This window comes from Pavona decussata, unplaced genomic scaffold, assembly GCF_977016875.1.
Source record: "Pavona decussata unplaced genomic scaffold, jaPavDecu1.1 SCAFFOLD_254, whole genome shotgun sequence".
NCBI lineage: Eukaryota > Metazoa > Cnidaria > Anthozoa > Scleractinia > Agariciidae > Pavona > Pavona decussata.
Window position 1 is genome coordinate 4,495,862 of NW_028145657.1, and position 24,139 is coordinate 4,520,000.

At 40.4% G+C, this 24,139-nt stretch overlaps 1 protein-coding gene across 3 annotated transcripts in view; it reads left to right on the forward strand.

Annotated features, from left to right (window-relative positions):
• The first annotated feature begins 6,386 nt into the window (after positions 1-6,386).
• Positions 6,387-24,139, forward strand: part of LOC146456707 (uncharacterized) — a 32,822-nt gene continuing 15,069 nt past the window's right edge. For 2 of the 3 annotated variants that reach the window (XR_014858793.1, XR_014858794.1), the window contains exons 1-5: positions 6,387-6,453; positions 17,291-17,971; positions 19,075-19,260; positions 21,228-21,320; positions 21,541-23,915. Coding sequence is in view for 1 of the 3 variants with exons in the window: in XM_085093012.1 (XP_084949138.1) it covers positions 17,302-17,971; positions 19,075-19,260; positions 21,228-21,320; positions 21,541-23,915 (3,324 nt within the window). In the remaining 2 variants the exon portion in view is untranslated. The remainder of the gene's footprint in view (positions 6,454-17,290; positions 17,972-19,074; positions 19,261-21,227; positions 21,321-21,540; positions 23,916-24,139) is intronic. The other variant, XM_085093012.1, reaches the window with a different exon arrangement.

A 24,139-nucleotide genomic window follows, 5' to 3' on the forward strand; every position in this document is an offset into this window, starting at 1 on the left:
CTCTTCAAAGGTTTCAATTGTTTGCGCCGCCGCGTGTCAAAGATGATCAACAACGTCGTAATCTAAGGATTTTGCTGACTTACCCGGTGAAACTGAGCAGAAAATGATTTGTTTTACAGTCTTTATTTTTCACTGTTATGAGTTCAGGATCAGCCTCGCTCACAGGGTTTTTTCCTTTGTAAATTTAATAGTGCTGGGAACGAGGTTGGTTGAGGATGCCCCAAGAAGCTCGTTACAAACCATCACCACCCTTCCCCCACTTATTTGGGAAATTCATATTTGCCTCCCAATTGAGAGAGTAGTACTTAACTTGTATATTATTATTTTATCTTGTTTCCAGTTGTTATGAGGTATTCTAGGTATCATCTCTCTGCTAACAAAACAGTGAGCGCTTCTGTGCTTTCACAACAATAGTAAGCTGAACAGGCGTGATTTTTATTTATTTATTTATTTATTTATTTATTATTTTTATTATTTTTTTTTTTTGCGTTTTTTAGGCGAGCGGGGAGCGCGAGTCCATCGTGCGTGACTCGCGCGTGCCTCCGCTCACCTGAAAAACGCAATAAAAAAAAGATACACTCTGTTTTTTTTAATAAGAACGTCGAGGCTGAGATTAACCAAAATTTTAAGAACGTATTAAGAACATTCCTCAGGCTGAGAGTTGATTAAGAACGTTTTTGTTTTGCTAATCTGTATATAAAATCAAGGTAACAAATGGAAATTAACCAAAATACTTAAGGGCATGTTTTGTATAACATTAACAATGGCGACACACATCTCGGTTTGCCATAATCAGCAGTTCTTGATACCATATCTCAGCAGACAATATGCACTTTGAAAGGTTTTCTGGTCACGTCCTCATTGATTTACTGAAATACGTGTAGTGTACGCCATGTAATTTAAGAACATCTTAAGAACGTTTTCAGCCTCAAATCGCAATAAAATATAAGAACGTTCAGCCTCAGCTTAAAAATTAGACGTTCTTATGAAAAAAACAGAGTGTAACGCCTGTTCTGCAGGTTATCACAACAACCACACAGGTAATTACTGTTTCTTTTCATTAATTTGGCTTAAGTGCCCGAAAGATGAACAATTTTATGATTCAATGTATTGAGCGACTGGTGTACAACATTGAGCAAAACAAACAACCGAAAAAGGATTTTTGCTAAAACTGCCGCGACCTTTATGTGGTTGAAATCACTGAGACAGAGAGAGAGACAAAGTATATTTAATTTTAAATTCTCACTTCATGGTGTTTAAAGGTACGCTTTTGTATATTTGTACATGGTCAAAGCTTCTTTCTATTTTCTGTATTTGTAAATAAAGAGATAATATTTCAATAAGGCATTCATAGAGTCACCGTGGACGTCTGATTCACAGTTATGATAATTGTTTATAGCATGTAGGCATCGTGGGACCATGTTAAAGAAACTGATGTACTTTTGAATAAGTACAATAAAGTAAGTTTTTTGCCATCTAACTTTTAGACGAGGTAGTGTTTTGTTTGCAGCATGCGCAGTAAGACCGTGGCCTGGGCCGGGTTGCATAAAGCATCTTGACTGCAGTCGTTCCCAGTCTTCCTATGGGTTTTCACGCGCATTCTTTGTGCTCCTCGTCCTCCGGCGCTTGAGAAAATCAATGGAAATTTAGAGAATGGTTGAGGAAACTCGCACTTTATGTAAAACGTGGGTGAGGGGGGAGGGGGTGAACTATAGCAATGAAAGAAGGCAGGACATCTATGGGTTGTTTCCATACAGGTTTTCTATATCCATAACGATTTGCAATTTGGAAATTTAGAAGAAAGAAACCGAGAATTAATAAGTAAAATTTCGACGAAGTGGGGGGCCTGTGGTCTTTTTACAGTGTTGAGCCGCACCTCATCACACTCACGTACTATGCTCCTTGGTAAGAAACGCGGTTTATTTGAATATTTCTCAAAATTACCAGTGGAAAAAACCGTTCCATTTGATTCCCTAACAGAGCAACCTTTTTTTTTTCCATGCGCTCGAGAATACTATGCTATTTGGCGGAAAATTCTCACCGGTTTTTCCTGATGCAATTGGATAGCGTAGGCAGCGTGAACAAACGGTATTGTGTGTCTTAACTTAATTCAGCGTGGCAGTATATTCCGTAGATGCGCTTCGAAGTAGTTATATTAAAACAAAAAGGTATCAGTTCCTTCTCACAACTAATATCCTTCGCCCATCTTATGCCCCATTCGCACTAAGGCTTAAACACGTTTAAAAGCTGTTTCAGTTAAACACAGTTTAAAATTGTTGCCTTCGCATAGAAGCCGCTTTTGGATTTTTGTCGACTACAGATTTAGCACAAAAGAAAGCATACATTAAAGTTTACTTGAATGTCAAAGCCAATGGTTCAGCTGTCTGTGATCAATTTTCATTTTGTTAAACCTGATTTAATTAAACATGTTTTGTTGGTGTAAATGGGGCTTAAGAAGCCTTACAAAAGAATGCTTACAGCCCCCCGCAAAGAGCTGAAGTAAACCTACCTTCTTTACAAAGATTGTAATACTGCGCAGCGAAGTTAATAAATGGGAATTCAAAATATTATAAAATAGACGCTGTAAGATATATTAAGCCGACGTTTCGGCAATGCTGCCTTCTTCAGGGTACAAAACTATACCGTTAAAAAGTTCGTTAAATTTGCTCCCATGCTCAAATTCATAAAAGGGCGCGTGCGCGCGACAGGGTTTACCCAAAACAAGGAATCCGGAATCCGGAATCCGGAATAAAAAAAAACAAAAATGAAAATTCGTCGACATGAAAATTTCAACGAAGGTTAAAGTCACTTGGGAAACAGTCAGTACAGTCAGGAGCCCAGTAAAATTTTCAAAAGTTTGCCTGAGATTTTAATTGCTGCTGTTAACCCCATGGTGTTAGTATTCTAGGGCAGTCCCTTTAAAGCGTAAAACTTTAAAACACCAGAACGACACCTACCTATGTTTATAAAATCAAATACACGGAATCCTTAAATCAAGAAAGACTTTCTTTTCTTTCTATTTTTCTTTTTCTGTGTAACTTGCCGTATGCTGATTGGCTTAGGAGTAGGGGATTTTCGTTCTTTCGGAAAAGCTAGGGGAGAGAGATGTGTACGATTGGTGGTGTTTTGACAGGTACAGTAGGCAAATTAGCGCATTCACAATGGTGACGATGGAAATATATCTTTACACGTGTCATAACATTGTGACTAACGTGTATTACGGCTCAACAAATTGTTTGGGCATAAGGGTGGGAATGGGGCTTAAAATATTTAGACCGTATTACCTCTAAATCAAAATCAATAGATCTACGGCTTCCAAGGTAGCTGGAATTAGAGGATATAAAATAATTTGTTATCTACATCCTGCTATTGTGATTACTAAATTATGGGAAATCGTTCACAGGCTCCTGAAGTTCTTACTGTATTTCAAAAAAGGCCATCGACATAAAACGTTTCCTTTGTACCGGCAGCTCGACACTCTTTTGTAAAAAGGTGCATAAATGAATACATGCATACATGATTGAACGTACGAATGTAGGAACGAAGGGAATGAATGAATAAACGAACGCACGATCGAACGGACGGACGGACGGATGAGTTGATAAATGAATAAATAACTTTGCCCGCTGGCTATCCAGAGGCCCGTTTCTCGAAAGTCCCGGTAACATATCTGGCCCGAAATCAAATGAAAATCTAAAGAATAAAAGCGCGGGTCGTAGCTAACAAATCAGTCCATTTTGTTTTGTTAACTGATAGTTTCGTCATATTATCTGCAAAACTATTGAAACCTCGACCTTGAATGTAAACAACAACAGCTTTCCGGGCCCGTTAATTAACGGGACTTTCGAGAAAGGGGCCCCAGGGTCGGTGCCAATTCGAAGCTTTTTTTTTTAGATGAAATCTAAGCCACCCCCATACGGACTTGTTTCAAGGCTTTTTATATTATTATGCAAAGACAGTGAGTCTTGCGAAGAGTTGATGCATGAGTTACGTTTCATTGTCTATCTACGTGCTATGGCAGGAGGAAACGTTATCGAGTAGGAAGAGGTGTGGGGGTATTTAAGGGTACGTTTGAAGATTGGGAACCTTTATTCCAAATGAGTGGCTCAACTGCCTAAGCAATTGAAATCTAAGGGAAACTTTTGAAAATTTCGCTGGCCTCCTGACTGATATTACAATTTTTCAAAAGCTATAAAAACTGTTTCCCAAGTGACTTTGACCTTCGTTGAAATTTTCATGTTGACGAATTTTCATTTTAGGTTTTTTTTTTATTCCAGATTCCGGATTCCGGATTCCGGATTCCATGTTTTAGGTAAACCCCGCGCGACACACGTGACAGCCCATGCCAGCGCGCGAGCAAGTAATGAAAATGAACCGCATCTCCTGCCCGGGGGGGGTTACTTCCTTATAAGAGGCTACTGCGGATGTGCTGCTGGATGGGGTCGCATTTTCACGACTGGATTGACTAGAACGGGGTCGCATTTTCAATAGAGTTACTAGAATGGGGTCGCACATTTTCGGATTTTGGGGGTGAGAAAATTCTATTAAGTAGGGATTCAAAATGGTCTCGGTTAAAAAGTTCAGAAAGTTGTTGTTTATTAAATGTAACAATCACCTCGCATTACATTCCGTTCTTGAAAGTAGATGCATAAATGGAAAGTGACTTAGTCGGGATCGCGAAAATTACATTTCCCCAAAAAGTGACTAAGATGGGGTCTATAACTGGCCACAAAATAGACTATAATGGGGAAGGGGCTCTGAGATGCCAGCGGCACATACCCAGCAAAACTTAACCCAAGTACCCCCCCCCCCCCCCCCCGGGATCTCCTGCTTTTTCAGGTATTCTTGGTTAGCTAGGCCTGCCCTCAAAACCGCAGATCTTCAAGTGTGTCGTTCTCTTGGTTGAAATGGGCGGGCACAAGGAGGCCATTTCTCCCGTTGATGACATCTCTACGGTGCTCTCTGAACCTGTCCGCCAAACTACGACCAGTCTCCTTGATATAAACTGTCGATGGACATTTGATACATGTCAAACAGTAAACCACGTTGTCCGTGACTGCAGGAATAATGTCCTGTGACATTAACCTGCATTTTGGGTGTTGTTATTGTGAGAGACAGATTGACGTGAGGACATGTACGGCAAACGGTCCTGTTACAAGGGAAGGTTCCTGGTGGTAGGTTCGAAGGGTTTTGAGGTAGGCTGCTTCTGACTAGCAAATCCTTCAGATTCTTTGCACGCCTGAAAGCCTTCAGTGGTGGTTTATTGAAGATATTGGCGGTCGTGCTGTCTTCATGAAGGATCCGGAAGTTTCTTAAAATGATGTTAACACTGCTATTGATAGAGTTCCATTTGTCACCACTTTCCATCCAAGAAACCTGGTTGCCGTTAACATTAATAGAGAGTAGCCTGCGTGCCCAGGCTCGCGCTAGAAAAAGCGGGAAAGCGAGGAGAGCGCGCTGTAGGGGGAAACGGGAATCCCTCAATGTTTTCCTCTTCTCCCTCTCTCTAGAGCCTGTCACACAGGATACACTGAGGAGGAGAGAACAGGATTTGATAGAAAGAAAAAACATGGAAAACACAGTAAACTTGTACCTAGTGTTACGTGCGTGACTTTTCCCGCAGCAAGGAAGTGAGTGAATTTCTATTTCCATGAGACCTTGCGTGGGGGGGGGGGGGGGGGGGTATTGATTGTCTGACTTTCGGCTACGTCATCTAAACCTACGTATAATGTCCCGGGACAAAGGAGATACAGTTAACAATTATTCCACTCACGCTTATTGGATATGAGATAATAAATAGCCAACGAGGCGCGTAGCGCCGAGTTGGCTATAATCATCTCATATCCAACAAGCGTGAGTGGAATAATTGTTTTATTAAAAACACTCAAGAATTGTTGCCAGATCTTGCTGATTTCGCTTTAAAAGAACAACCAGAAGATAATTTAATGGTCGTCATTCCTCGCGCATGGTATAATGGCTCATATACCATGGCCGCTAAGCCAATCAAATCCCTGGAATTGCATTGTACAATGGTACAGTTTTTAAGAATAGTTAATGGTACCTATAATGCCTGCAGTAGGTATAGTAGGTGTAGCAGGTGTAGTACCTGTAGTACTACACCCACTACACCTACTACAGGTACTACACCCACTACAGGTACTATGCCTACTGCAACTACTACAGGTACTAAAGTTACTGTTAACTACTATCTATGTCACATTATACGTAGGCGTACACGAAGTACTGTTCCTGACGGGTTCCTTCTGGAAAGAGGAAATTACATGCAATCCTTCAGTAAGTTAGTTATTGTTTGCTTGTTATTTACAATGTAAGTTGTTATTGTAAGATTTGTTTAGGAACAACGAAGGCTGAAATCACTTTTTTGTGTCTTCTAGGTTTTCGTCACAGTGGATCGAAGCTCCCTTGACTTGTGATTGGTTACCGTATCTAACGGTAAGCTTATGTACGATACTACGCCATTAATAATATATGGGGTATTGGAATGCCAGATGACATATATCGGCTGTTTTCTCCTTTATCTGCTGCGTCAGAGAGTTTAATAACGCTGTGTTTGGTTTAGCCTGTGAGCCCATGAAGACATGAAGCTCGAGAAGGACTAAAACTGCTTTTAATTTCGGAAACTTTCGCTTTCGCCTCGCGCTCGCTTTGCTTACGCAGAAGACTTTGTTTGATCAAATTGCCTTGGCAGTAAAAGAATGCGCTATAACTCATCTGTGTAAATGCAACCACGGCTATGGCAAAATGCGTCACTATTCTATCATACATGATAACTTTATATAGCAGAAGTTTCAGGAAAAAAATCAGTTCTAATTGGAAAATTCTTATCAATCAATCACTTCCTGTTTAAAATCATCTGCATAAAAATGTGCTTACATACAAATTCTCTTTGATTTTTCAATTCATAAATTGTTCATACGTAATGAACGAGTTATCGTGTTGAACAAAAACTTGATCGCTCCATCACTCGCTTAGTTTTCTCTTCTCTTTCGATTAAAATAAGCTTACATGTTTTTGGAGTTTGAAAGTATAAACTTAAGAAAAAACCTAAAGAGCACTCAACCGCCAAACAAGCGGATATAAGCCACTTTTAGAATCTCGATTCAATGAAATGCACAAGCTCTTGAATAATAATTATTAAAATAGTGGAATGCAGAATGCTGCATTACAGTTAATTGTTTTGATATGGTAAATGCGGTTAAGTTTACCTCTCAGTCTGAACAAAACAAGCAGAGAAGGAAAAAAATAAACAAAAACTATTCCTCATCCAGGAGTCGATCCTGGGACAAACAGATTGCAAGTCAGAGGACTTATCATGTCACCAACCCAGCCTGTGTAGCAGGTATAATTGGGAAGGTGGAGGGGGAGGGGGAGCGAGAAAAAGTGAGAGAAGAAAGGGAGACTGGGGTGAGGGGAGAGGGAACGCCTGCCATAAAGACCCCCTTTATTTGATTGATTTCTGCCCAGTGATTTCAATTAATCCAATTATGTTATGCGTCATAACTATCAAAATTATCCACCTACAAGTCATGCATGCATATAATCAGGCATGCATCTGTGGTGTGCCATCTCCACAAAAATCACATAACATCCAACTTAAGAGAACAACGTCAGACTTTATCATGTCAACATTGATCCCTGAGTAAATCAACTTCCAACTTTGCAACACAACGTCTGACAACATGAATCAACTTTCAACTTTAAAATGTGCAATGGTTTCAACAACATACTGATACAAATCAACTTCACAGGTTTCAGGAATACACACCATCATTGAACTTTTCCCCTAAACTAGCTCGAAAAAATCCGCCAATAATAATATGATTACCTCATTCTTTAGCACAGCCCCGCTCATGTCATCTCTTTTTGCAGCTTGCTACTGTATCAAGACGTCCTCTCGAAAATACAGAGTAAAGAACACAGAGTTCACAACAACAAGCTACATATTTTAATGGTGAGCACATCAGCTCTCGCTTCCTTTACATACGGGAAATCAGTGACTGACATAATACATGTCACGCCACATGTCACATCCTCCCCAATATAAAAATGAGTAGCCAAACAAACAAAAAGAAAACGAAAACTGGAACATGTATGAGAAACCTTAAACAATAATAAACTGGAACATGGACACTATATGTGAAAGTGTCTCAACTGGTAATAAATGTTCAAACCCTAACGACAAATAGAAGGTTTGGTGTTAAGCCTAACAGGCAATGTTCACAAGGTGCTTGTAGGTTGGTCACGCTATAAAGTCCTTAAGGTACGAAGGTCTAGTGACCAGTCTTCCTGACCGGGTTCTAGTCCCTAAGTCTGGCTCTCTCTGCTCTATGCAGGGTTCAATACATGGTGGGCCTTTAGTGTCTGATTCTTCGCAAGGTGAGGGCTCATCGGGCTCATCAGGGCAGCTTGACATTTGTGGTGGCTCAGTAAGGCTTTCCTCGGGAGGCAGCTTGCTGGTCCTTCTTCCATGGCCTAATATGTTGCTTTCTGGCATTTGTTGTGATTCACCACTGGTTGCTTCAGGGCATGACTCGTTGGTCTTCTTCAGATGGGCTCTGTTGCGCCTATAGGAAGATCCATCTGCTGTCTCAACTTCATATGACCTTTCGTCAAGTCGTTCAACAACCACTCCCTTCTTCCATTCCTTTTTCCCCAGTACAAACGGTTTCAGCCTCACAGTGTCTCCCTCATTCAATTCAGGTAAGTCATGGGCATCAGCATTGTAGTATCGAGCCTGCCTTTTTTGAATATCTTTCAGCTTCTCTCTCTTGTGACTAGAGCTCGGGGTTCTTGGTTCCAGGAGAGAACCAGTTGTGGGCAGTAATGTCATTGTCCTCCTATTCATGAGCCCCTGAACTGGACTGCTACCGATTCCTTGTGATGGGATATTGCGCTCAGCCAGTAGTCCCACGTAGAAGTCATGGCCACCTTTGGCAGTTTTACGGAGGAGTGTTTTGGCGGACTTCACAGCAGCCTCTACTTTGCTGTTAGCCTCACTGTTGTAGGGAGAGGTGACCCTGTGCGCAATGTCCCATTCTTTTGTAAGCTTTTGGAATTCTGCGGCTACAAATTGGGGGCCATTGTCACTAATGAGTTGACACGGACTCCCATGTCTTGCAAAGTGGGCCTTGAGTTTTCTGACCACAGTTCCAGAATCTGTGTTATGTAGCCGGTCCAGCTCCCAATAACCACTATAGTAGTCGACCGTCACCAAGTAATCTTTCTGGTTCAGGGTGAAGAGGTCCACAGCAACTTTCTCCCAAGGCCTCTGCGGTATGTCATGACTCATGAGGGTTTCTTTCCCATGGGAAACTTCAAATAATCTGCAGGGCTCACAAGTCGAGATCCAGTGTTTGAGTTCAGAGTTCATACTAGGCCAGTACACGCTCTCTCTCGCTCTCCTTAAGCAGCATGTATGTCTTTCTTTATCTCAGCCCTCAGCCCTTGAGGCACAACAAGGCGCTCCCCTTTGAACACCAGCCCATCATAAACACTAAGTTCATCTCTCATGCTGTAGTAGGGGGTCAGTTGAGGTGAGATCTTTGACCGATCCTCAGGCCATCCCTTAAGTATGGTGCCCATAAGCAGTTGCAGGGTTTCATCCTTTGCAGTCTCGAGTTGGATTTTCTGTACCCTCTCTTGTCGCATGGGTAGGAATTGGACTGCATTGACAGATTCAAATTCACTGGGGTTTGTCTGACCATCGGCTGGGAGAAATGATCTGCTCATCATGTCTGCCAGATGTTGGGTATGACCAGGTGGGTACTGGATGTCTACGTCATAGGCCAGGCTTCTGAGGAGCATACCTTGTAGGCGTTTTGGCGCCCTATCAAGTGGTTTCTTGGCGATAGACTCTAGAGGCTTGTGGTCTGTTTTGATGACAACATGACGCCCATAGACATACTGATGCCATTTCTCCAGTGCAAAGACAATTGCTAACATTTCTTTTTCGATGGTTGCATAGCGGGTGTCTGGATCCCTTAAAGCTCTACTAGCATAAGCAAGGGGACGACCTTCTTGCATAAGGAGGGCACCAAGTCCTAGGCTACTGGTATCGCACTGTGTGACAAGTTCCTTGTCTGGGCTGTAGTAAGCAAGAACTGGAGCTTGAGTGACTAGTTGCTTCACCTCATCGAAAGCTTTGTCTTCATTATCTCCCCAGTACCACTCAACTCCTGTCTGGGTCAGTCTCCTAAGTGGCTCCATGACTTGGGAAAGTCTTGGCAGGAATTTAGCAAGGTAGTTAACAGTGCCATTCAGTCTCTCGATTTCTTCCTTGGTCTCAGGCATGTCTAGTTTCAAGATGGCTTCCACTTTGTTTGGGTCAGGTTTCAAACCCTGTGCAGTCAGCAGATGTCCCATGAAATCCACCTGTTGTACCCTCAGCACCACTTTGTCCCTGTTGAGCTTGATGGACTTCTGTCGGCAATGTTCCAATAGCAATGAGAGATTCTTGTCATGATCTTGCCTGGCTTCATCAAGAGTGTCACCAACACCATAAATCAAGATGTCATCTGCTATGCAGGCAACACCCACAAGTCCTTCCAGAGCTTGGACCAGACGTTTCTGGAATATTTCCGAGCTTACGGAAAGTCCAAAGGGTAGGCGTGTCCACCTATACCTCCCAAAAGGGGTCGAAAATATGGTAAGCATGCTAGAGTCTTCTTCCAAAGAACAGTGCCAATATCCATGACTAAGGTCAACTTTGCTGAAGATTTTGGCCTTAGCAAGCTCAGGAAGGATGTCATCAAGGACTGGTAGTTGATACTGTTCCCGCTTTAGTGCAAGGTTCAAAGAACGTGGGTCTATGCAGATGCGTAGGGCTCCGTTCTTCTTGGTGGCAATTGCCATCTGATTTACCCAGTCAGTGGGTTCATCCACTGGAGTGAGAACTCCTGCAGTGACTAGCCTGTCAAGTTCTAGTTTCACTGGTTCTTTTAACTCAATAGGCACTCGCTTTGGCGGGCAAAGTATCGGTTCCGCATCAGAGTTCAGTGTGAGTCATACAGAGCCAGGCAGGGTTCCAATGTCCCCGTTGAAAACGTCAGGAAATTCATCTAAGATATTTGTGCTATCTACTACTCCATTGACATGCTCAAACTGGTCATAGTTGACTATGATGAGTTTCATTTTTTCAGCAGCCTTGCGGCTAAGCAGGGGGGTGAGCTGTTCGTCAACAACAACAAACTTTACCATGTACTTCAATAGTGTTTTTGGGTTTTCAAAGAGCAGCTTGCATTTTCCAAGTGCTTTCATTTTCACTTTGTTCCACATTTCTAGGGAGACATTGGAAGGTTTAATAGGGCTGTCACCGGTGTGGCTTTTAGGGATGATACAGACAGTAGCTCCACAGTCCACTTGCAGACTGACTGGCTTGGAGTTAACAAGTATTTCACAATAAATGGGCTTGTCTTGTTGGGATCGAACACCATTAACAACGACATTAAGAGTCTTAACTGAAGCAACGTCCGAATCAGAATCAGAAAGCTCAGAGTCTTGACTTACCGAGTGAACTTTGTCCTTTCGCTCGCAAATCTCCGAGCCCCTCCAGTGATTCATTTTACCACAGACACTGCACCTTTTACCCCATGCAGGACACAATTCCTTCCTCATGAGATGAATTTTTAAGCAGAACTTGCATTTGAGCTGTCGTGATTGGGAGCTACTCCTGTCAGGTAAATGTTCGGGACGGTCACTGCGTCTCCCGCTCGTCTTTGGAAGGCCCTTTGCCTTGTTAATCCAATGAACTTCCTCGAGTTTTCCACCTATCACTTGCATATGAGTTGTGGTGCTCTCCGAGGTTCGACAAATATCGATACAGGTTGAGCTTTCTTTCCTGAAGTAGACGTTTGCCAGCATCATCGTTTCTGATCCCAAGGACTATGCGGTCTCGTATTAGAGAGTCTTTCATCGTCGGGCACGTGCAGAAGTTACATGTGTCGGTCATGTTTCTAAGGGTGGTCAGGTAAGCATCGAAGTTTTCACCAGCTTCTTGATTGCGTTGGTTGAATTTGTAGCGCTCGTACGTTTCGTTTACGTCACCCGTGAAGTATTCGTCAAACTTGGCGATTATCGTACCGGCCCTGTTTGGATCTTCGCTCGCGGTGAACTGAAATGCGTTAAAAATTTCCAAGGCGCTCTGCCCGATGGTGCAAAGAAAAAGAGCCTTCTGGTATGCCTCTCCTTGCGTTGAAATTTTCGAAACGATAGCGAAGTTGAGCCAGGTTTGCTTCCACAACTTCCACCTTTTCGCCGAGCAGGACAGCAAGATTGAGTGGAGGTGGCGGTTTAACTTGAGGCAACGACGGGCGATGGATATGTCCAGCTTGGTTTGAAGCCGTTGTGTGTACAGAAACGGTCGGGGAGGTTCCAGAGGAAGTTTCCTCATCGCTCATCATTGAAACAGTAAACAGAATAAAAGCCACTACCGCTGCCACCATGTATCAAGACATCCTCTCAAAAATACAGAGTAAAGAACACGGAGTTCACAACAACATGCTACATATTTTAATGGCGAGCACATGCTCTCGCTTCCTTTACATACGGGAAATCAGTGACTGACGTAATACATGTCACGCCACATGTCACAGCTACACGTGGCAGCAAGAGGCGAGAAGTGTTGGAGACCTTACAGGCCTCAGATTTATTCATTCATTATGGAGACAAAAATAAAGTCTGATGCCAACTTTTTCAGGATTTCTTACAATTTGCAAGACGAATGCGCCTCAGATACTTCTTTCACAGGCAAAATAAACAAATTCATCGGTTTTATGTCAAATCAAACTGGGACCCACCAATTCAACCATATCAGTGGCTCTAGAAACCTACCTTGAATTGAAAAGGTCAAACAACAAATTGCGGGGTTAAAATTATTAAAATAGCCAAATCAAAACCAAACTTTTCATGCAAAGAATGTGAAGCGTATAAATGCCATCAAACCACACCAAGACTTTAACCTTAAAAAAAAAAAAGCAATCTAAGGAAGCATGCTTGTTGTCATGCATAAACAAGCATAAAATACAAGAGGAACAAAGCCAAAATCTATGACTTATTAAATAATTACAGGCCTTTTGCCATGGTCACACAGACACACCTGCCATTTTAAGCACTTCGCAAAAACCTGGAAAAGCTCTCTTTTGAATCACAATGTTTTGTCGCCTGGCATTCCGTCTCTGCGTTGCTTAATTTGCGTATCCAAATGAATAGTCAAGAGCAAAGTTTAACTTTCTTGCATGATAGCAAAATTATATAATGGGAGCAGGGATGGTGCAGTGGTGAGAGCACTCGCCTCCCACCAATGTGGCCCGGGTTTGATTCCCGGTCTCAGTGTAATATGTGCGTTGAGTTTGTTGTTGGTTCTCGTCCCTGCTCCGAGGGTTTTTCTCCAGGTACTCCGGTTTTCCTCCCTCAACTAAAAGCAACATTTCCAAATTCCAATTCAACCTGGAAACAGTGGAGAGAAGAGCCAATCCGTGGATTCCACTGAAACTCCTATTTTATAGCTAATTTAGACATATCCAAAATACCATTTTATTCACAAATTTGCTCACAGAGTGCTTTGATTCCTCTAGCCACCCACCAGGAGTCAAAAAGGATTTGTTAAGGGCAAAGCCCTAAGAATCCTACGAACATTAACTCCTCAAAAACAACATTTAAGGAAAACGTTAAAAAAATTTAAACGATGTCTCCAGGAGACATCGTTTAAATTTGCTAGAGGCCACCCAAAGAATCTGATTGAAAAAATTTTATCAGATGTTAAAATATTTTCAAAAGGTCTTCTGCATCGTAGCAAAAAAGCAACATCCCTAAACAAATATTGCCTTTTGCGACACAATATCAACCATCATTGCCCAACCTCAAACTTGTTTTGATGGAAATATGGCAAAACCTGAGCCTTTCCTACAAGAAATCTTCAAAGAGAAGCTGTGCAGGTCTGTCTGTCCCTTGCTATTTATGCTGTCAGAATGTGTCATACTAAAATGTCGACATCAAAATAAAGACCGATATTGGAAACTCATGAACTTGGTAATTTTCACATAAACTTTAAGGACACGTATTAAAGTTGAAAGTTGATTCATGTTGTCAGACGTTGTGTTGCAAAGTTGGAAGTTGATTTACTTGGGGATCAATGTTGACATGATAAAGTCTGATGTTGATCTCTTAAGTTGGATGTTACATGGCAACTTCAATTTTTGGCAGAGATGTTACACCATATGCATCAAGGTGCTAAAACCTTGCCTGCACTTTCCTGTGAGACAGCCAGAAAATGAGAAAAATGTGAAAAACATGATATCAGTATAAATGCGAACAAAAATTAATAAGAGAGTTAGAAAGTCCAAGAAAGGGAATTGAACCAGGAACTATATACAGTCATGTAGAATTTATTTCATGAACTTTGTGTCCATTGGAAGAAGACTGTCGACATTTACCTACCCGCCTCGTCTAGCTTCAGCTATTTGCGGGTAGGTATATAAACACCTTGTAACTGTCTATTTTTAATAAAGTGTTGTTGTTGCAAGTCTATTTTGCTGACCAAGAGGAAAGACTGGGTCTGATTTTGGCCCAGCACAATCACTGGCTGTCATTAGCAAAAAATCCAATTTTTTTCTGAACACTGGTGTGCATAACATGTATTCCTAAGATAAGAGATGCAGCTGAACTTTGAGGAAGTGGTTTCTGCAATTTAGGCTTGATTACCAGCTGCTACTGAAGATACCTGAACTGGGAGAATTAAAACAAAGGACAGCTTTCAATCGCCATTACGCCTTTTTTTGGCATTAGCAAAATCTATGGAAACAGTTGCGGCTTTAAGGAGGGTGCCTACTATTGTTACTGCGCATACATTCTTGGCATCTCAAGATACTTGGGTTTTCTATGGGTCCTGCCTACTAATACAGGAATATTTTTGTGCGGTTTAAAACTATACGGAGAAAGCAGAACTTAGAAATGCTTTTGATATCTCTATTTAAAGTGCTACTGTGATCAAATTTTTACCTCTTGAATTTTAAGGTTTATCCACATAAAATTCTAGGAAAGATTAAAAACGCCGTTTACCGTTTCTAAATATATGCATTGGTTCCGGAGATATTCACGTTTGAAAAATGTGTAAAATATGTAAATGAGAGGACTGATGACGTCATAATCTCAACTCAATATAACATCAAGTATATAACTTAAGCTATCTCAGTCAATTTACAGCAGAGACCATTGAAACCTGGCAGGCTAATAGTTCTAAAGGCAATACACTTACGACTATAAAAATTCGGTTTCCATGGCAACTCACTCCTTTCCAGTCCCCTCCAACCCGATTTCAATATTTATTAATTTTCAACTTGAAAAACATTTAACAATTAGGCCACGAACTCGACCTAACATAATTATACGCTTGCTGGATCATGCAGATGAGGCACCATTGGCAAATATCAAAATAGAATGCCAAAGGTGGCCAGCGAAGCCTTAAGTATCAGGGAGGACTGGAACCCAGTATGTTGCCATGGTAACAAAACTGATAAGCTCATATTATGGAGTGCACCTAGAACAATGTCACTGCAAAGAATCAAGCATTTTTGATACAAATTGGCTGAGATACTTTTTTTAACAATATTTGACCAAAATTCGGTTGAGTTTGTGACGTCATCACTTGGCTAATTTGCATATTTTATAAACTTGAATATCTCTGGAACAAAAAGAGATATTTGAAAATAGTAAACAGCATTCTTCTTCACGTACAGACTACTTTTTTCTGTTTTAAAATGGCTCAGATTAGAAAGACACGAATTTCCTCATAGTAGCACTTTGAAGAAAATATTTGGGGGTAACCATGCATATGCATTTTTCATAGATTATTATATAAGCTTCAATTTAGTAAAAATCCCATACATTTCTGTATATTTTGGTGCTCTTTAGAGATATTATTGCTTATTATTATCTCTGAAAAATGCATGGTCACCCCCAATTTTTTTTTTTTTTTTTTTTTTTTGGGGGGGGGGGGGGGGGTTTCAATAGGCCTTGCTAAGATCTGCTTTTTCTGCGTAGTCGTAAACCGCACAGAAATACTTCGGTATCAGTAGGCACCATCCTTAATTGAGTGCTGTTTAGAGCCAGGTGCAGAGAAGAGGGGAGCCCTATAGCTAGTGCATCAAGTGTCCATGACATTGACAAAATGTATACATGCGTGTAAAGATGATATAAAAGGTATAATTAACTATTAAAATTTGCAGGTTATGTTGATGTAGCTCTATATGAAAATGTTTATCCCATATTAGCTTTTAAAACAAACAAAAACCAAACTTTTTCAAGGCTCCATTGACCATGGTAAAATGGCAACATGACAAGATAGATTGAAATAATAATTTGTCATCTTGGGATAATTACTCATCCATCTTCACCTTTCATGCTAATTTGGGTGATGAAGATGGATATATTTTTAATCAAACTGACGTGGGAAATGTAAAGAAGTTACCAGTAATTGACTGTGTTTGAGTGTTTCATGCCTTGCAAAAGAAGTGACCAAATTTTACATGAGAGCCAGTCAAGTATTTCACTTAAAATGTTTGAATTTTCCCCAATATTGGGTCAACCTTGTAAGGATGACGCCTTTCTTCCATTTGTTCACTTATAAGGTCAGGTGTTTAAGTTTGGTTTTCCTTTCTTTCACCAATAAATTTTCTAGTTCGTTGATCAATTAGCATGATGAAAGCTGGTATGTTTAAAGATACATGCCTTACTCCCTCCTATGTACCAAACAGTGAAAATGGTTGTAATTTACAGAATACACCATCATACATACACAGCCTTCAATGGAACAGCACAATAAATGCCTTGTTGGATAACTTAAAATTAGCTATTAATTATCTTTTCTATTCTATTTGTAAATTATTCTGTGTGGCAAGATAATAAATATAAAAATAAAAATAAAAAATAAATTCATGTAGACTGTTGACTTCCAAGTTGACACTTATCCTAACCTATCTTATCATCATTTTGCCATTTTGTGTTTTAAACATGCTCTGGTGAAGGAATATTATTTTAATATGTCCCATTGTCAACTGCCACTCAAACATGTAGAATCAAGTGTGCCCTCTAACTTGAACCTGGTGGAATACATAATACCAGTAAACCCAGCTCATTTGCTTTGGTCTTGAAATAGTTCGAGTGTTTCAGGGGGCATTGTTATAATCTCAAGACATCTTCTTAATGGACCTTTATAATTTTTTAAGATCTTAATTATTATTTTATTTTCTGACCTGCATTGCTGGTTTTTGATCAGGGTTCATTGCAATGTCAGGAGCAACAGAGAGTAGTGCAGGTAGCTGTCCAAAAGATGCCTCCAGTGCCGCACCTCCTCTCAGCCTTAAACTGTCAAAGTTGAGCGATTTACCAAAAAAGTGCAAACGTTGGAGTGATGTTCAGCTGCCAGTAGACATTCTGTTGTTGACAGTGGAGGACTGTGAGTTCCTGGCATGTTTTGCGTACATGAAAAACTCCTTCAAAAGTTACCGCAAGGACCTTGGTTATGTGTACTTTGGAAAAGTGGGTGATGATGAAGATGAGCCCTTGAAGATTGCTCTGATGAAGTGTAATGAAGGTTCTTCTGGTCCAGGTGGATCTCAAACTGTTGTCAAAAATGCAGTGATGCAGCTCAGACCCAAGGCCATTTATTCTGTTGGCTGCTGCAGTGGTCTGAACAAAGATAAAACCCAGCTAGGTGATGTGGTGGTATCCTCTAAACTCGCATTTGAAGCCTTCAGAGCTCCAGTGGACAGAGATATTGGAAACCTTGTAAGACATGCAGCTGATGGCTGGGAGCCACCAATAGAAAGCCCAGAAGTTCTGAAACCAAATGTGCACTGTGATGGTGAGATTTTAAGTGGAACAGACCAGAACACTGCTAAACAGCTACAAGAGGTGCACTCAAATAATGCAGTTGCAGTTGAAATGGAAGGGAAAGGTGAGATTTTAAGTACTGCTTAGTTCTCTAACCAGAATTCAAAGTATGTTACACTGTACGTTGTAATGGTGTGATGTCAAACGACATAAAGTGAATTAGGTAAGCCTGGTAGGTCCTCCTTGTAATTTGGTGGAGGTGATAGCTAGGGAGATGTGAACTGGGGATCTGAAGAAAAGTTACATGAACAGCAAATTGTTCTACCAAATTGTTGCCAGAAAATAATAATTACATTCTTAGCAAAATATTACACACTGTGTTACCTTTTGCTTGAATATTAAACAAAGCTTGATGCATGTTCAAGGTTAGCACAGGTACTTTATGCATACCCCCGTCTCCTCCCCTGCCAAGGGCTGAATAGCATTGTACTATTCCTGAGTTATGTCAGAGCTAAATTTTAGACTCAAAGGTGAGGTATCTCACGGATTTGATGTTATTTCAAAACCCACAAATGTTTGTCTGTCAATAGAAACAAAAAATTATTGTCAAGTTTGTTATAAATTATCACCCTGGTGCAATAAAACTATCGATTAGTGCCTCTGGCCAGAAACAGAGTAGGTCAGAATGGATTGAAACTTAAAAAATGTAGGTTACTATTTTTCAAGTCCTCGCATTTTTATTTCCAAGATGCACTAGAACAGATTACAAGTTGTTCCTTTCAAGAGTTGAGTTGATGTGGTTCCTCTCTTTGTTCTAGAACTATTTTGTAGCTGAGTGAAGGTCTTATTTCATCATTTTTAACAAAAGTGGTCAAAACCCTATGAGGGGTTTAAGGGGGGTTGGTTTAAGGGTTGGTGGCTCTTAACCAAAGGTATTTGCCCAGTTTATGGCTATGCTGGAAAAACAGATCTTAGTAAGGACTAATGAAATCACCATGAAGAAAATTGGGGTATGAATTTCACATATTTACTTCCATCTCTTTACCTCTGCGACATATTACAAACTCATAATATGACCAGCTTCCATTTGACTTGATAGCTCAGTTGGTAGAGCACTTCACTATTACAAGCCATTTTTTTTTTTCGGGCTTTCTTTCTTACATCACTGCACTTGTCTCTCGTTTATGAATCATACGTTTAGTGTTCTTTATATTAATTCCTTTCCAGGTATATTTGTAGCAGCCCATGACCTGAAAATTGAATGGGTAATCGTTAAAGGTGTTTGTGATTTTGTTGGTGCTAGCAGAACCCCAGATGAGTCCTGGAAGTCTTTTGCTTGTGTGATGGCAGCCTCTGTTGTTTTTAACATGCTGAACGACCCTATTGTTTTTGAAGACTGGCCTCACTACCAAGGTATGTAATAATCCTACTGTAGTAAATTCTTGTAACATTTCTTTTTAGGGGTCTGGTATATGTTGGTATTGACAGGAGGCAAGATTAATTATAAAGACATATTGACCCCGTTCCGTAGACTTCGTGGTCGATGATTTTCATTCAGTTTTCTAATCCCCCAAGAAGAGGAAGGAGCTTTGGTCTCCTTTTCCATTCGTCTTGTTTCGTCGGCGAGATTTGTTTTTCCTTAATTTTTTAATCAATCCAAGGAAGGAAACCCTTTCAAGTCGAAAGGCGAGAAATGAATGAATTCTGTTGGCTTTTGAGAACAGTTTGTGAATCGTTGCTTGACTCAGCTCAAACGTTTGTCCTCACTTGTTAAGAGGTAAATACTTCTTTGTTTATAAGTATGCATTGTTATTGGCTCAACCACAAAAGAAGGAAAAAGTGCTGTAATAATTTTGTTTTCAATCGAACTGAAAATTGGAACAAATGATCTACCATAAGTTTCAACTTTGACTATAGATGGTGTCAATGCAAATCCTATTCGGAAAGACGTTGCCCACCCTAGACATTAGGAATAAATTATAAAAAAAAGAGCGTTTTCTGTAAAAAAAAACTAATGTATGTTGTTTTCAAAGGGCAAATACGTTGTTAAAAGTGTAAAAAGGCCAGCTAGGATTTTCGGCAAACCAACAGCAGGTCGTATCTCGGAGAATAATTTTCCATTCAATTTCATACAAAAATTGTCGGCCGTTTGATTTTTCTCCTAAAGAATTTGAAGAGATCAAACCTTGTTAGCTTGCACCAATTTACCTTTATGGGGGAATGAAGAAAACTAAAATTTTAAAGACACTTGTTTTTGTGGGGCGGTCTCTAGTGGTGATTTGGGCTTTCTGAGCTTACTGCCTTAAAAATATTTCTCCAAAACGGACATTACAGAGATTGCACTCCTTCTTCTCTTCTTCTTCTCCCTCTGACAACTCTAAAATGAGTGCGGTTAAAACATAGAAAAAAGGTTCACGTAAAAGGTCATTTTGAGTTTTCCCATTCCAAAGTTAACCCCTCCCCTCCAACCCATCAAAAATACTGCTAGCACCCTCTTAATTTCTAATTCGATGAACTCATAGTGGAAACTCGATCAACAGGATGTAATGCTTGCTATCTTAAAAGTTGACAACAATGGAGCTGCACTTTATTTGGAAAGAACAAATCTTTGTTTTAACGTGCACACTTCAGCTTAATATCCTAACAGAATCTTTTCCATTGGTTAGTTGCTCCAACGCATTTCAAAATCTGTTGTGGTTTGTGCATACAACAAAGAGGCCCGTCTAGCTTCATAACCATTGCCTTTTTGTTACAATGGTCGGCGAAACCTTTGCATATCCTCTGAGACAGACCCCTTAAATCCACATCTCAAACCTTAATTTTTAGACTTGCTACAAGTTGACTTTCTATGACTAGATTCCACGAAAATGGAAAAGTCTTGTTAATTTGAAACTCTTTGTTTTAAGTTATTACATTTTCATTAACATTTCTAATTAGTGTTACTTTAGACTTTATTCCATTAATTTTGTGCGTTACTGTGTAACTGACGATGGCTGTAGTGACCACCGAAACGTATCTTCCAAACTAAAAGTGTTGCGGTGTGTCTCCTTAAAATTTTGGAAAGATTTCCACACAAACATCCCATACATTAATTTTACATGCACCACTGTCACACTATTCCTCTTCCAAATAATGGCGAGCATTAATAGAGTCAGTTAAGTCGCAAAAATTATGCATAACTAATGTATGGGGCTGTGTGGCAATCTTTGCGAAACTTTTGCTTGTCTCCTGCCATCAAAACCTCTGTGAAATCGCTTTAGAACGGCAGGAGAATCAGCATCAACAACTAACGAGCTAAAACAAACAGGTCCACTGGCTTATTGTTCTTCGAAAAATCTTTCTTTTCTTTTTGTTCTTTTTATTTTATATATCTGGCACAGGTGCAACATCAAACCAGGAGCAATCAACCAGTGGCCAAAAACAAAAGTTACCTTGTTCAGATTTGGAGGATCCTAAACGAAGAAAAGAGTCAGGTAAGTTTGATTTCTAAGAACAATATTAGGATAACGATTTTAGTCGGACAAAAAAAAGTATATTAGTATAGAATACAGAGTGAGGTTCAGGTATAGCTGTGTTATTTTCTTAAATTGGCTTTTCCATTGCAGAGTTAATGATTTCTAATGTTTTTGTTATTAAATTAACCAAATTCACGTCCAATCCAATATCTTTTTTGTTCTTTTTTTTTCTCTACAGATTCAATGTGGCTCGAGGAGTGCCAAAGGCAGATATGTTCAATTTATAACTCCAAAAACAAAGTGAAAATCATTCCATGGGACCAAAGCAATGTCGTTCATATTGATGATATTTACACCCAGCTATCTTGGTTTGCGGATGACAGAAAGCCCAGTGGAGTAACAAAAGAGAGGCTTCAAGACTACACAGACATCTTCAGCAGCCGAAAGAATTATCCCAAGCCCAAACGAATTTTAGTGTACGGCCGGCCAGGCATTGGCAAGACTGTTTTCACGCAGAAAACCACCTACGATTGGTCGCAAAAGAAAAAGGAAATGTTAGCAGCGTTTGATCTTGTTCTTCAGGTCAAGTTGCGTGATGTCTGTGACTTGCAAGATATCCCGGCTATATTACGGGCTTCTGAACTGCTGGCTAGTGATGGCAAGGTTTCCGTTGAAGACCTGTACAAGTTTGTTGTTGAAAATCAAGAAAAGGTGTTGCTCATTTTGGATGGCTATGATGAGTACAGTGCAGGAGAACAATCTCCCGTTCGTGACATCTGGGAAAGGAAGCAGTTGAGGGATTGTTGTGTAATTCTGACCACACGACAAATCAAACTTGACGTGTTGAGAAACTGTAGTGACGCACAATTTGAGATCAATGGTTTTGATAGCAAGGAGCAAGTTAAAGAGTTCGCACTAAAGTTTCTGAAAGATGAAAACGATTTTGAGAAGTTTTATCGGTATGTGTTGCAAAAAGACCTTGAGGAAGTGGTGCAGATCCCTCTTCTGCTGCTGATGCTCTGTTTAGTCTGGACAAGGAAGGATTCTACAGGACTACCAACATCACGGGCCGACATTTACACACAGTTTATTCAAACTTTGTTGAATCACATGTCCGGAAAAGTTGCTGATGTGGATCATGCCGATCAGATGTTTAGAAAAGTAGATGACTATGCCGAGGAATTCTGTCAGTTAGGAAAACTTGCTTTTGCTGCCCTTTTGCGAGATTCTCTGCATTTGTCTTCAAGTGAAGTACCCGGCAACTTAATGAACAAATTAATTGAAGTTGGATTATTTCAAGTTTCCAATCTCTCAAGTTTAAATCCTGACAAAGGCGTGTTTTTCATCCACAAGTCAGTCCAGGAGTTCCTCGCAGCCTGGTATCTTAAACATGAACTGAAAGATGAAAATTCAACCTCCCTGTCCAAAATCGACTCAGCTGAAAAGATCTTCAACATGAGCGAAGTCCTAGAATTTGCCTCTGAGCTGTCCGGAGAAGCTGCTTGGGAGATTGCAAGTCACATGGGTGTCGTGGCAAAGAAGGAAGGTCTGGCAGAATACAATTTCGAGGAAAGAGTTGGTGAAAGCAAATTGACTTACGAAAAGAGACGTTTTCACAGTCTCATTGAAGATGTCTTCTTTTGTTGCTCACCCGAGATGAGACAAGACCGCTTCCCCGCATTTCTCTCTCACGTTGGAGGTGTTTTGTTAATCAATTCTGCCCAACTGCGTACCATTGCCAATGAACACATGCTAAAATCTACGGAGGTGCGAAACTACATATTAATTGTCACTAATGAGCTGTCGTATTCAAAGTACGACTATTGTGACTTAATCACTGTGCTGGAAGATGTAAATGCAGTTGTTGTTAGCTGTTCAGGGGAAGAGAAGGCCGCGGATTTTCTGAAGAAGTATCCATTTCATGCTTTACACGAGTTTTTCGTAAAGAAAGAAGAAAATGCGCACCTTTACATCAGATCAATCACGAACTTTTATTCCACTGGACTCGCTGCAATGCTAAAGGAACTCATTGCGTCACCAGAGTCTTCTCAACAAAAGACACCAGATGCTGCAGATCAGTCAGATGAACAAAACAATGGAGCAGCTTTCTGTTTGACGGAGAACACTGCACGTATCACTCTTCCAACTTGTCATTGCCTCTCAACGGTTGAGGGGATTAACGTTTATTTGGAGGAAAGCGAGCCACTGATGGGAATTCTTACTGAGGTTCTCCCTTTATGTAGCAGGCCAAACTCCATTACAATTGAGGGTAAAACAGGTGTTGCGTATGATGCTCAATTAGTGGAGACTCTGGTGTCCCATATTAACTTTACAGACAAACTTGAATGGCTGCAACTCATCAATCTCAATTTGACAGCCAAGTGTGCTGCTATTGTCGCAAAATCTCTGCACCAGGCTCCTTACTTGAATCATCTCGACTTGTCAGAGAACCCTCTTGGTGAAGGAGTAAGTGTTCTTATTCAACATCTCAGCTCTGTTCCTCACCCGGATATGCTGTGCCTTACCACTGTTAAGATGACAAAGGAACAAGTACATGATTTGACCACAGCTGCACGTCAGAGCAAGGTCAAAGTTTTTCGCTCATCATATCACGTAAGTTTTCTAATTTTAATTTGTTGCAATTTGTTTCTTTGTTCTTTCATGTACTGTGTAAATAACACTGCTCTTTTTAGTGAATTGTTTTTTATTTTTTTGTTTGATCTAAACATAAGATTTGCTTTTGAATGGAAAGCATGGCAACAGCAAAATTTAGTGGCTTTACAGAACCTTATTCATTTCAAATTAATTCTGTTCTCGAGAAAATGTGTCTCTGAAAA